The sequence below is a fragment of the Phoca vitulina genome, unplaced genomic scaffold (assembly GCF_004348235.1).
Source record: "Phoca vitulina isolate PV1807 unplaced genomic scaffold, GSC_HSeal_1.0 scaffold11, whole genome shotgun sequence".
NCBI classification, from domain to species: Eukaryota; Metazoa; Chordata; class Mammalia; order Carnivora; family Phocidae; genus Phoca; species Phoca vitulina.
The window spans coordinates 49,219,491-49,232,559 of NW_022589714.1; the positions used below are offsets into that span (position 1 = coordinate 49,219,491).

At 40.5% G+C, this 13,069-nt stretch overlaps 1 protein-coding gene across 2 annotated transcripts; it reads left to right on the forward strand.

The window, feature by feature from the left end:
* Window positions 1–3,231: 3,231 nt before the first annotated feature.
* On the forward strand, window positions 3,232–9,792 carry LOC116635897 (HLA class II histocompatibility antigen, DO beta chain). Of its 2 annotated transcripts, none has more exons than XM_032410208.1 (6): window positions 3,232–3,387; window positions 6,362–6,631; window positions 7,100–7,381; window positions 7,857–7,967; window positions 8,232–8,263; window positions 8,438–9,792. In XM_032410208.1, the coding sequence occupies exons 1-6, from the start codon at window positions 3,297–3,299 to the stop codon at window positions 8,471–8,473; spliced, it is 822 nt and encodes a 273-aa protein (XP_032266099.1). In that variant the 5' UTR covers window positions 3,232–3,296; the 3' UTR covers window positions 8,474–9,792. The 2 variants fall into 2 exon arrangements, with proteins under 2 accessions (XP_032266099.1, XP_032266098.1); XM_032410207.1 differs by having other exon boundaries at window positions 7,190–7,381.
* Window positions 9,793–13,069: the final 3,277 nt, after the last annotated feature.

The window sequence follows — 13,069 nt, forward strand, 5'->3', positions numbered from 1 at the left end:
TTAAAACTCAGTGGCTTGAGCTCCTTCTGATTACCACCTTTTCACTCAGCTCCACACCTGTGCTCCCAAGTGGTAGCAACACAACCATATGCCTCTAGAAGAAGTACCCACAGTCATGGGTCAGATGCTCTGTGGACAGAGTCTACCAGTTTTGGCCTGTGCTCAGGCTTCTAATTCATGAATATTCAAATCTACTTGAGGGATGTGGAGGGCGCAGGTCAACATTCTTGTTCTTGTCCTATATTAGTTAGGTTAAGTTAGGCCAGGCTGTGGTAACAACCCTCAGAGCCTTAATCAAGCAAAACTCTCTCATTCATACAGCACCTGTTGTGGGTTTGGGTGACTCTCTAGGGCTTCTCCTCTTCATGACGACTCTGCTAATTAGACTGCTTTTGTATTCTGATTCTATCATTTCAACACAAGGCTGTCTCGGTTGACTTGGTAAGGGAAGAAGAGAAGAGTCATCCAATGGTAGTTAAATTCTTTGACTAAGAACCTTTTTGTTCACTAACCATTGGCTAGAACTAGTCACACAGTCCTGGGAAACCAGGAAGTACAGTTTTCCATGTGCCCAGGAAGTAGAAGATGTTGGTGAACACTAGTGATGTCTTCCCCACTTCCCCATCTTTTTCTTTATCTGTCGTGATCTCCCAGTAGAAGGCATTATTATTTTGATTGGTCAGATTCCAGGGCAGGGCGTGTTTACTAAGAGTGTGAGGGCCACAGTATTTAAAGGTTACATAGTTGCATTTCACCTCTTTTCTGAATCCTATTTCTGCCATCTTGAACAGAATCCCTTTGTGACCCACGCTATTACTCTTATGTTTGAGAGTTCTTAATCCTTCAGGATTTATAGCTGGCTAGCGGTACAAGTGGGATTTAAGAGGGAACATGAGACCTTGCTTGGGTTTCATGCTTCAGAGAAACTTATCATAAAACTTTCTCCTGGGGTAGCAGAGATTTGACCAGCTAATAACAGAGTCAGTCTTTGATTTACAATTTGGCATTACTACTTATGGGTAGAGATTTCCTGAGGGCCTCCCAAGCGTATTATTAAGTCAAGTATTCCTGGGTGTCCTGGTCAACTACCATCATAATCCTACCTTACATACCCACCAAAGCATGTGTGTTCTCTTTGGAAAGTGAAGAATTAAAAAAAATTATATCTTTTCCCTTTCAATGAAGTAGTAGGCATGTATTTATTTATTGCAGATAATCAGGAATTTGAAAGGGATTCTGGATAAACTTTTTATTTCACTGTTTATCTCCTTTCTGTTGTCCACATGTACTGGGTGTTCCTAATTCTAAAAATCTCTGCTTGTTATGTCACTTGTATCAGCTATCAATTTTATCATGAACTCTTTCTAGATTATGTTAAAATTTACTCTTCTCATGTGCCCAAACATTAGCAAATTAATCTCATTCTTCCTGGCATTACAGTAGATTGTCCCCTTGTCACTCTGTTTAGGTTACACATTTCTTGAGAATAAGGAACATGTCTGTGTCATCACTGCACGGTCCATAATATTGGGCATGGATGGCTCTGTGCTAAATAAATAATAATATAGACTACTTTGGTTAAAAAGCAGCCTTCTCTCTGTAGTTGTCAAATAGATTTTCTTCCAACTCCTTTCTAGCAAGAGATTTTTGCCTTGGGGCACCTGGGTGGCTCAGTCAGTTAAGCATCTGCCTTCGGCTCAGGGCATGATCCCAGGGTCTTGGGATCGAGCCCCACATCAGGCTCTCTGCTCAGCGGGAAGCTTGCTTCTCCTCTCCCTCTGTCTCCAGCTCTGCCTACTTGTGCTCTCTCTCTCTATCAAATAAATGAATAAAATCTTAAAAAAAAAAAGAGATTTTTGCCTTGTCGTAAATGGAGTTCAATGAAGCCATACAACTAGAACTTCCTTATTCCCCTCTTTCTCACCTCCAATCTCCCTGTCTCCATTCTAGTTTCTGAACAAGTGTTCCTTTTTATAACCAAGTCTGACAATCTCTTTCTTTGGATTCCATTAAGAATTCTGGGGGTAATTTCTTTTTTCTTCTTGTTATGTTCAATTTCTCCCATGTACAGATGCCTTCCACTTGACTGAGAAACTTGTTAAGGTCTTTCCTTTTTTTTTTTTTTTTTTTCCGTTTAAAGTTTTTAAATTCTAGTTAGTTAAAAAAAAAATTCTAGTTAGTTAACATATAGTGTAATATTGGTTTCAGGAGTAGAATTTAGTGATTCATCATGTACATATAACATCCAGTGTTCATCACAACAAGTGCCCTCCATAATACCCATCATCCATTTAGCTGTTAAGGCCTTTCTTAAAGGTAACTTATCTTTTGTGTGGCTTTTTGCTCAAGTTAGAGTCCCATCTTTTCCCTTGTTTTCACTTCTAACATTCTTGAGGGACTGTTTATATCTACTGCCTTCGTTTCTAATACTCTATGTCCCAGTGAAGGTTGTTGGTGCTCCACTAATTATAAAACAAAATTATCCTTCTTATATTTTATCCTCTTGAACATTTTTAAAGAAGATTGTATTTATTTATTTGAGGGGGTGTGGGGAGGGACAGAAAAACAAGCAAAATCCCACTGAGCAGTAAACCCATCAGGGGCTCAATCCCAGAACCCTGAGATCATGACCTGAGCCAAAGTCAGATGCTTAACCGACTGAGCCACCCAGGAGCCCCCCTCTTGAACATTTTTGCAGCATTTTATTCTTTTGAGAATCTTCTCTTCATTTTCTTTTTTTGTGGTGCTCTCTTGGTTTATAGGAAATCATACTGTCCAGGTGGTTCTCAATCTCTTCTATTTCTTCTCTGATAATCCCGTCATTAACTCCTCTTAAGGCAAAAGCTTCAGAATGCTGTCTACTTTCTGCTTTATTTGCACACTCTGTTGGCAATGTCAGCCACCCCATAGGAGAAGAGACTTGTTGGTTAAAAGATAGCAGAATGTATAATAAACAATCTGCATAGTTCTTCTAGGACCACATACTATGTACACTATTTTAAAAAAATTTTTCTCACAGTCCATTTCCCACATACCTTAGACTACCATCAGTGATTCTGCAGGTAAACAATTCTTGAGTGGTATACATGACTTTATGAAAGTAGTCTACCCAGCATCTAATGATGTAAAACTCTTCTATCATGATTGGTTATCAGTGTGAAGAGTTTCCAATCCGAGGAAACCAGAAAGGTATTCATACTCTTCATAAATACTTTTTGACTGAGTTTTGTGGGGGTAAGCCCCATTCTGAAGAAGTTGATGATTTTACCGTCTAATTTTTAATTTTTCCTTCCAGAATGAGTTCTGGGTGGGTTCCATGGATGGTGGCTCTGCTAGTGAATGTAATCAGACTGGATTCCTCCATGACTCACATCAGAAACTCTCCAGGTAAGAACAGAGCAAATATTTTTCAGGTGTGTATGCAAGAATGGGCATGGGGCAGGGATGCTTTCCCCTGTAGGTCCAGGCTGCAGACCAGACTGAAATGGCTTCTGGCTTCAAAGTGTTCTTCCCTTTGAAATTATAATATGCCTCCCCTCTTTACCACACACAATGGACTGCTGGGAAAAGGGACTTCCTGTACCAGAGCTGCAGCTTCAAGGAGTAGGGTAGTAGGAAGAAGGGAAACATTTTGTCTTGCTTAGAGTCCTTATTGTACCAATGTCAGTCTCAAGAACTGTATCAACTGGGGCCAGTCTGAGAATAGTTGCCATTTTTCCAGACAGGAGTTTGCTTTGATGATTGCAACTGTTTTTACATTTATCCAACTGGAATACATGTGGACAAAAGAAATTGGAAACATAGGTTTCTTCTTTTGGCATTTATTAACCCCAGTTTTTAGAAATAAGAGAAGTTGAATGCATCATGCCTGTCCTCAGGTTCCTGGTATTTATTGCTGTTATTTTTCTAGACGAGGAGATGGGCTGTGTGAACACGAGGCAGTATTACACCCTGAAAACATATTTATCAGTAGAAAAAAGGATATAATGCACTAAAAACAGAGCCTGTTTAAACGTCAAAGTTTCATTAAACACAAAAGAGGAACAAACCTGGGAGGGCGGGCTGGGTAGGAGAGGATCGTTACTCTCCCAGAATAGAAACCTCTCTGAGCTTATAATGTCCATTAAACAACACAAATGAAAAAAATAAAGTCAGTTCAGATCTTAAACCTGACCCAAAAATAATTTTCTTTTTCTGATTTAAACTGTAAGAAGGAAGAGCACTGGAGGTTAGAGGTGACTTTAGCTGGTAGGAGCTGATCCAAGAAGGATGCTGCGGTCCTTAATGCTCAGCTTAATAGTTCCTGGAGGAGGCCTCTGAGTTTAGAAATGAAAGCAAATTTACAACTCACGATCAGTAACAATTACTCCTCAAGCCTTAACTTATGCCATTTCTGCAGGGAGACCTTTTCTGACCAACCTGCCTTATCAACCCATTTGAATTTCCTTTTATTTTTGTTGTTCTCGAGTGCATACAGAGAATTGCATCAATCCTACCCAGTGAATTCACAGCACTTGGCAATCATTTGTCCTCGCAAGGACTCTCTCCTCTTTCGTGGTCTGCGTTTCCACGCCCTCCTTTCCTTACAGATCCATTCTACTGTGTCTGGTGTGTCTTTACGAGGCTGGCCTTTACAAATATTTAGCATTGTTTTTCATGTGTATTTTAAAACATTAATAAATGTCATTGTGCTTTGAATCACATTCTGTTTTTTTTTTTTTTTTTTTTTTTTGTCACTTAACACTATGCTTTCGAGCTCCGCTTCAGTGTTGTTTTCAATGGAAAGCAGGTCAGGGAGGGGAAGTGGTTCTAGGTACAACTACTGGATATAGAACTAGTACTCAGATAAACTGAAACGTAACCCGGGGCTGTTTACCAATTTGTCACTTAAAATTTTTCGGATCTTTAAATCTATGACAGATATCATGGTGTCTTAGTCCATTCTGGCTGCTGTTACAAAATACCTCAGACTGGGTGGCTTATAAACAACAGAAGTTTATTGCTCACAGTTCTGGAGGCTGGGAAGTCCAAGATCAAGGCATAAGCATAGCTGTGTTCTGGTGGAGACTCTCTTCCTGGTTCCTAGGTGGCACCTTCTCCCTGTGTCATGTGGTGGAAGGGTCTTGGGATCTCTCTGGAGCCTCCTTTATAAGGGCTAATCCCATTTGTGAGGATGGCTCCACACTCATGACCCAAGCACCTCTCAAAAGCACCTCCTACTGATAACATCACCTTCGGGGGTTGGGATTTCAACACATGAATTTTGGGGGAGGGGCACAAACACTCAGACCAGAGCACGCTGTGTGCTCAGTGAATAAGAATTATACTTTTTCTTACCAATGAGGACAGATTACATAATTTTTGAGTGTTAAATTACATTGAAGAACATGAGCAGAGTAGACCTTGTATGAAAGAATACGTAGCTCAAACTAATCACTATCAACATTAGTAAGGTGCTCTGAAAGTAGAAAATCATAATGGACAATGGAATTAGGTATTTTTTTTATTCCACCTTTAATGGCACTATTTCATGTAAAACCCCCCAAAGAAGGTTTAAGCTAACCGTATATTCCCTATCACCATGTTCTTGTAGCTACTGGAATGGTAGGTATGTTGCCAATGATGCTGATGATAATATTACTCTTTGAGTCATGGATTAGTATTATTTTACTTCACACCAACAAAGTTAATGAAATCATTACCTTATTAGAGCCAGCAGAGGGGTGAGGTCTCTAAGTAAGAGTGCAAGGGGAAAGATCCAAAAGAAAATTCTTGGAGAAAACCCATAGTGAGTGAAAAGTAGGAGGGAAGTTAGTTTCACATCAAAATGCTTACCTAGTCTGCATTTCTTTGTCGTCCCTGTCACCCCCCTCCCCCCGCCATCACTCCTTCACTTCACCCCAGAAGGAATGTATAGAATGCACCTGCTAAGGACAAGAGTGCTATTGAATTATTTCGTTTGGGGATGGATGTTTTTGATTTGATAACAAGGGGAGTTAAAACCTTGGGCTTCTGAAAACTTGGCTTGGAGAAACCAGCCGTGTCAGCAAAACACAAACCGTCAAAAAGTATTTGCAGAATGAATGTTTATGTCTCTTGGGACTCTCTCTTTGGCTTGCCTTTTTTAGGTTACATGTCTTCTGTTTGGCTGGCCCAGTAGCATGGGCCTCAAGCTTCTTTCCACAATGGATGTCTCTTTGCTAAACGGAACTAGGGTGGGGCCCAGGGGAAAAGAGGCTACCTTGACCTATTTACTGAGGTCAAAAGCCTCCTCAAATCCATGTGGTCTGGCATAATTTACCATGTATGGTTTCCTAAAAGTGGGGGTTGGTTTACAGTCTTTTTTGTTGTTGTTTTCTAGAAGATTTTGTGATTCAAGCAAAGGCTGACTGTTACTTCATCAATGGGACAGAGAAGGTGCAGTTTGTGGTGAGATTTATTTTTAACTTGGAAGAGTATGCACGTTTCGACAGCCATGTGGGAATGTTTGTGGCATTGACAGAGCTGGGGAAGCCTGATGCTGAGCTGTGGAACAGTCGGCCGGATATACTGGAGAGGAGTAGAGCTTCTGTGGATGCCCTCTGCAGGCATAACTACAGGCTGGGTGCACCCTTCACTGTGGGGAGAAAAGGTGAGGTGGAAGGTGAGGTCTGGTGGGGTTCAGGAATCTCCCACACATGAACCTGACCATGGGCTTTACTTCCTTATGATAGGCAATTTCCTGCTTCAGGATCAATGGCTTATGAGCAGGAGAGTCTGTAAATATGTTCCATCCCCCCCAGTTGTGATTCACTCATTATCCTCACAGGTCAGGTCACTGTGGTCTTGGTCCCAGACCCCTGAAGTTCTCAAGGACTTTAAGTCATGGTGGGCTCTCAAGCAGAAGGGGTAATTGTGGGAGTCTCTGATAAGGCCTAACTCCTCCTTGGGGCATTGCCATACCCAGTTTCTGAGTCTTGGGGGCAGAGATTTCTTCCCATTTCCAATTTCCACTTGGGTGGTATGAGATGGAGATTAGCGGCAGAGATAGTGTCTCAAGGAACCTGTCCTGGCTTGGTGGTTTTCCTTCACAATGTCTCATTGTTCTCTCCCCTCCCAGTACAACCAGAGGTGACAGTGTATCCAGAGAGGACCCCGTCCCTGCAGCACCACAACCTGCTGCTCTGCTATGTGACCGGTTTTTATCCAGGTGACATCAAGATCAGGTGGTTCCGGAATGGGCAGGAGGAGAGTGTCGGGGTCGTGTCCACTGGCCTTATCAGGAATGGAGACTGGACCTTCCAGACCATGGTGATGCTGGAAATGACTTCTGAACTTGGAGATGTCTACACCTGCCTTGTTAATCATCCCAGCCTGCTGAGCCCTGTTGCTGTGGAGTGGAGTGAGAATCAGCTTCTTGTACTCTCTGGGTCCGACTCAGGGTGATGCTGCCTCAGCACAGGGCCTGTGTGACCTCCACATTCATCTTGGTCCCAACACTCATTCTTCTTTCCCCTGATCTGAGGGAGTCATGGAAATCGGGGTCCTTGGGTTAGGGTGGGAAAAGACATGGCAGATACCTATGCTTGTATCTTCCAAGAAATAAGGAGGTCTAATCACCTCATCACTTATTTCCAACTGTGGGAACTAGTGTCCTCTAATACTTTGTCTTAGTAGGTTATGGGACATTCTTGTGGGCTGCAAGAATCAGTTACAGAAACTCCATGTGTGCAAACCTTGGCTTCAAAGAACCATTTCTAAATGTATTTCTTTTCCCGATAGCATTTGATTTGGTGTCCAGTACAGGCTCTGGGATTCCAGGAAGGCACACCAAATATTGGGAGCTTTTCACTAATTTTAAGACCTGCTTCCCATAGGAGCTCAGTCTGCATATTCTTGGAGAAAGATGCTAAGTGGAATTGCAGCCTTCCTGCTTGGGCTGATCTTCTTTCTGATGGGGACTGTCATCTGCCTCAGTGCTCAGAAAGGTAAATGAGCTTCTCAGGAGTCCCCCGCCACCTGCCCCATGGCTTCTCGCACTTCCCCCTTGCCCTAATTTCAAAGATGCAAGGCAGGGAAAGCTCATTGTACTTCTCAGGAATCGCCAGGATAGTCCTTTCTGAAGCCAGAAACATTTGGGGTGGGGGTCAGCAGAGATGGAGTTCTGATATTTCAGGTCACCCCCCACCCTTCAGGATAATCGCAACATTTGGTCCTAATGAGAGGCATTCTGTTTCTTGCTCTCATTCCAGGATATGCGGAGACTCAGTTGTCTGGTGATGAGGTAATGTCTTCTTCCTTGTCTTTGGGTGGCTGATTGTTCTCCCAATGCTTTGGCCAGAGGGAGACGTCTTGGGGATAGGATGTAAGGCTGGCTCTGGCTGGGTGGCCCTGGGTGCATTCTCTCTAGAATGGGAGGGTGGGGTCCCTCCTGAGACCCTGATCACTGTCCCTGCAGGTCTCAAGCGCAATTCCTTCACCACAACCATGCTAAAGTCCCAACGAAAACTTCTTGCCCTGGAGCCTGAAGTAGTACCGAGGGGCTTGAGCCCAGGACTAAGGGAGCCCTGTGAGTTACCCTCACGTCTTCCTCTTTCCAACTGTGCTCTCCATTGTCTCCAGAAGAGAAACGCGCAGAGGCACTGTTTCTTATTACCTTTTTTTTTTACTGTAAAATAAAACTGAGATACCGATAACCACACAAAATGTAGAGTTTAATGAATTATTTAAGGCAAAACCCCTGTAATCACCACACAGGTCAAGAAATAGAACTTTACCAGCCATGCAGGGGTCTCCATGTACCTCAGACCCATCAAATCCCCCCTACATCCTCTCAAAAGTAATCCTATTCTGACTGTCAGAGTAACCACTTTGTTGTATTTTTTTAATTCCCTATTCACTCAAGTCTGAATTTATGACAACATAGCTTAGTTGTCTTTTGTGTCTCATACTTTACTGGTTTCTTCTGCATCCCTTTCCCTCCCTTATGATTAATATTTTGAAAAGCCTAGGGCATTTGACCTGCAGAGTTTCCCACAGTCTGGATTTTACCAATTGCATGCACCTGGTGCAGTTTAGCACGTCCTTGTGTCCTCTGCATTTTCTGCAAGTTGGCATCTGGATGCAGAGGCTGGATAGACTTAGGTTTAATTTCTTTGGCAAGTCTGTAGGCGGCAGTGTGTTTTTTCACCATGAGGCACAGACCGTCCAGTTGTGTCTCTTTTTATGGTGCCGTCACTACTGGTGATCATTGCCTAGGCCCTTTCATTCACTGGCGGCTGCAGAATGGGGATATCCTCATTCTGTCATTCCTCTTCATTTATGTGCTTTATTGCTTCCGTAAAGAGACACTTCCCTTCATTTACTGGTGGGTTGCCCAGTGGTACAGTGGAAAGAAAGGATCAGTGTTTAACTCTTTACCTTTATTAGTTTTCCAGCTAATTTGGTTCCTACTATTATCCAAAGATGAGCAGTTAGGTTTTACTTTTTGTTTTTTGTATCATTATAAGCTCAAGGATTTGAATGTATGCAATGGATTTTAGCTCATGGCAGTTTTTAGCCATGAGTTCAATCGTATCACCTTAGGTGCATGGAAACTTCCTCAAGTGGCTCCCAAGTCCTTTTGACACAGTCTTTTGATAGTTTCTTTGTTATCTCTTACATGACAAGATGTTCTGTACATCTCCTGCCCAGACCTGCAACCAGCTATTGTTTTAGAAAGCCCTGGCTTCTTTTAGTGGGAAATGTCACTAAGACCATAATGTGGAGTTAGGAGTTCGTCATTATATCAGGTCTTTCTGGTGGAAACAAAATGTTTTTGTGCAATATTCATATTTATAGAAGTATAAAATTTATGTATCTATAAATAAAAAGTTAATCCCTTCTATATTACACTTGTGTCTCCTTTCTTCCACACAAACAAAGACACAGGGATACATACAATTAGAATATCCACCCATACTCACTTGCTTTTACCAAATGAATGCACACAGCTGTCTGAGGATAATGATACTCATACTACAAACAACCACCAAAATGATAACTGAAAACAGTTAATATTCCTTTTGCTTTGTTCTCATCATTTTTCCTTCTTATAGTTATCCTATATCTAGATTAATGGATCACATACCATTACACAGGATACTTGCTCCCTTTTTAGTCTTAGTTCTGTGAGTAATAACATGTTTAATGCTGACTACTATTCCTTATGTCAGTGTCCCTCGAGTACAGTGGTTCTCGAGTTGTGGTCTGTGGACTCCAGGAGGTCCTTGAGACCTTTTTGCGGGATCTGTAAGGTCAAAACTTTTTTTTATAATAATAATAAGATCTTATTTGCTCTTTTCACTGTATTTGTACTGGTGATGCAAAATCTACGGTGCGTAAAACTTTTGGTGCCTTAGCGCGAATCCAGGCAGTAACACCAAACTGTACAAGTAGTCATGGTATCCTTGGCTGCCATGCACCTGCAGTGAAAAATCCTCAAAAAGACCAGTTTCACTTAAAGATAGCCTTGATAAAGCAATAAAAATCATTAGCTTTACTAACTTTTGAATCTCAAATAGGCATCTTTTTAATACACGATGTGACAAATTAGCATTTCTGCTGCAAAGTGATGGAAAGACATTTATCTTGTGAAAAAGCACTGTGTAATTGCTTGGCTTGTGGGTAAAACTAGCCTTCTCTTCTCTTTCGAATGGACTGTCATTTTTCTTGAAAGAGTGACCGACCGACACACTATGGTTATTATGCCTTGGGTGTGTTTGGTAGACATTTTCTCAAAAATAAACAAAAGAAGCCTGTCACTTCAAAGAAAATGATATTGACAGTGAAAATCAGTTCTCCAGAGAAAATTAAAATCTTGGAAAATTTGTGTTTGCCACAGCTTCCCAATAATAAAGATTATTTGGATGAGATTAATGGTGATATTACCAAATATGATCTTTTCATATTGTTTAGTGAACCGTGTCAACGTTTTGGAGATTGGCATAATCCTGTGAACCTCTTTCCAAATGATCAATGCATGATACTGCAAAATTATCATGGTTAGAAGGTCCAAAGTACAAGGTAGACCAATGAATTTTAACATAACAGAACATGAAAAGATCATTGATAAGATTTCAGATTCCACACTGCAACTAATTTGTAAAAATCTACCATTTGTTGAGCTTTAGTGTCTTATCAAAGAAGAATATACACAGTAACAGAAAGGCTATTAAATTTCTTCCCCTCTTTCCAGCTACCTATCTGAGTGAGGCCACATTTTCTTCATGTGTTTTAACCAAAACATATTAACTCTGTAAAAATATATTGTTACAGACTGAATGTAGAAGAATATATGACCAAGTGAGTCATAACTAAGTGAGACATTAAAAAGATTTTTTAGGGGCACCTGTGTGGCTCAGTCGATTAAACCTCCAGCTCTTGATTTTGGCTCAGGTCATGATCTCAGGGTTGTGAGATTGAGCCCCACATGGAGCCTCACATGGAGCTGTTTGGGATTCTCTCTCTCTGTCTCCCTTTGCTCCTCCCCCCACTCAGGTGTGCTCTTTCTCTCTCTTAAATAAATAAATCTTTAAAAAGATTTTTTAAAATGTAAAAGAATTCCTTTTCTCTCACTATTTTTTCTGTGCTATAAAATATAGCTACTTTTCATAAATATGTTATTTATGTTAACATGTCATGGGTTTATTACTGTTATTTAAACGAACAAATAAATATTAAAAGTTTTTCAGTTTTAATTTCTAATATGATAAGTATTGCTTGACATAACCCACATAAACTAAAGCTCTTTGGAGTTCCCAGTAATTCTTTTTTTTTTAAAGATTTTTTTATTTATTTGAGAGAGAGAGAAAGTGAGCATGAACATGGGGGAGGGGCAGAGGGTGAAGCAGACTCTACGCTGAGCGGGGAGCCCGATGCAGGACTCGATCCCAGGACCCTGGGATCCTGACCTGAACCAAAGGCGGACGCTTACCCGATGGAGCCACCCAGTAATTACTGGAGTTCCCAGTAATTCTTAAGAATGCAAAGGGATCCTGACACCAAAAGCTGTGAACTACCCATATAATCATTGTGGTTATCTGAAGCTCTTTCTCTAATTGCTTGCTAGGAAGATCTTATACTTAATAGTTTGAAAGTCAGTTTTGCTGGATATAAAAACTTTGGTTCCTCTTTTCTGGTCTTGAGTACCTTAATAATGTTACTACATTTTCATGTAACATTGTTATCAAAACATATGATGATAATCTAATTATCGAGTCAGTTATTGTTTTGGCTGAGATGCCTAGGTAGTGCTTTCGTTTTCCTTAATGTTTAGAAATTGTATTAGAATACATCTTGGTTTTGGTCATCTGGGTTGAGGTTCTCAAGTAAGCCATATTCTCTTTTTTTTTTTTTAAGATTTTATTTATTTATTTATTTAGAGTGAGAGCATGGGGGAGGGGCAAAGGAGAGGGAGAGAAAGAATCTCAAGCCGACTCCGTGCTGAATGTGGATCGGACCCCGGGCTTGATCCATGACCCTAAGATCATGACCTGAGCTGAAATCAAGAGTCGAAATCAAGAGTTAACCTGCTGAGCCACCCAGGCGCCCTGCCATATTCTCTTTCAATGTATTGTTCAAATCTTTTTTATTTTAGGAATATTTTATTGAATTATATTTTTTAGTATTTTCTTTAGTTTTCCTTTTTTTAGAAACCCCTACCATTTACATATTAGATTTTTTTGCAGATCTTCAATATTTGTCATTTTCTTTTGAATCCTCTTGACCTCTCATTTCTTTTTTCTTTAAATTTTTTCTTTTTTACTTCTTTCTTTCTTTTGGGGCCTTCTTCATTGTGTCTATTTATTCTTCTGTTCTTTCTAGTTTAGTCTTCATTTTTGAAGTGGATTTTATTTCTAATTATCTCCTGAGTACTGTGACCATATTTCTGAAATTAAAAAAAAATTACTATTTTCTTATTTGATAAATTTGACATGCTACATTTTATAAATTTCAAGTGTACAAGTGTATTATTTTGATACACATATATAGTATGATTGTCATTGAAGCAATATTTAGTACATCATTAAGCACATCTTATAATACAGTA

Bases quoted from the DNA above. Each gene is read 5' to 3' on its own strand.
- LOC116635897 (XM_032410208.1), top strand. From the start codon at position 3,297: ATGAGTTCTGGGTGGGTTCCATGGATGGTGGCTCTGCTAGTGAATGTA. The intron at 7,382-7,856 runs GTGAGAATCAGC...TGCTTCCCATAG, and splicing joins CCCTGTTGCTGTGGAGTGGA to GAGCTCAGTCTGCATATTCT. The intron at 8,264-8,437 runs GTAATGTCTTCT...CTGTCCCTGCAG, and splicing joins CTCAGTTGTCTGGTGATGAG to GTCTCAAGCGCAATTCCTTC.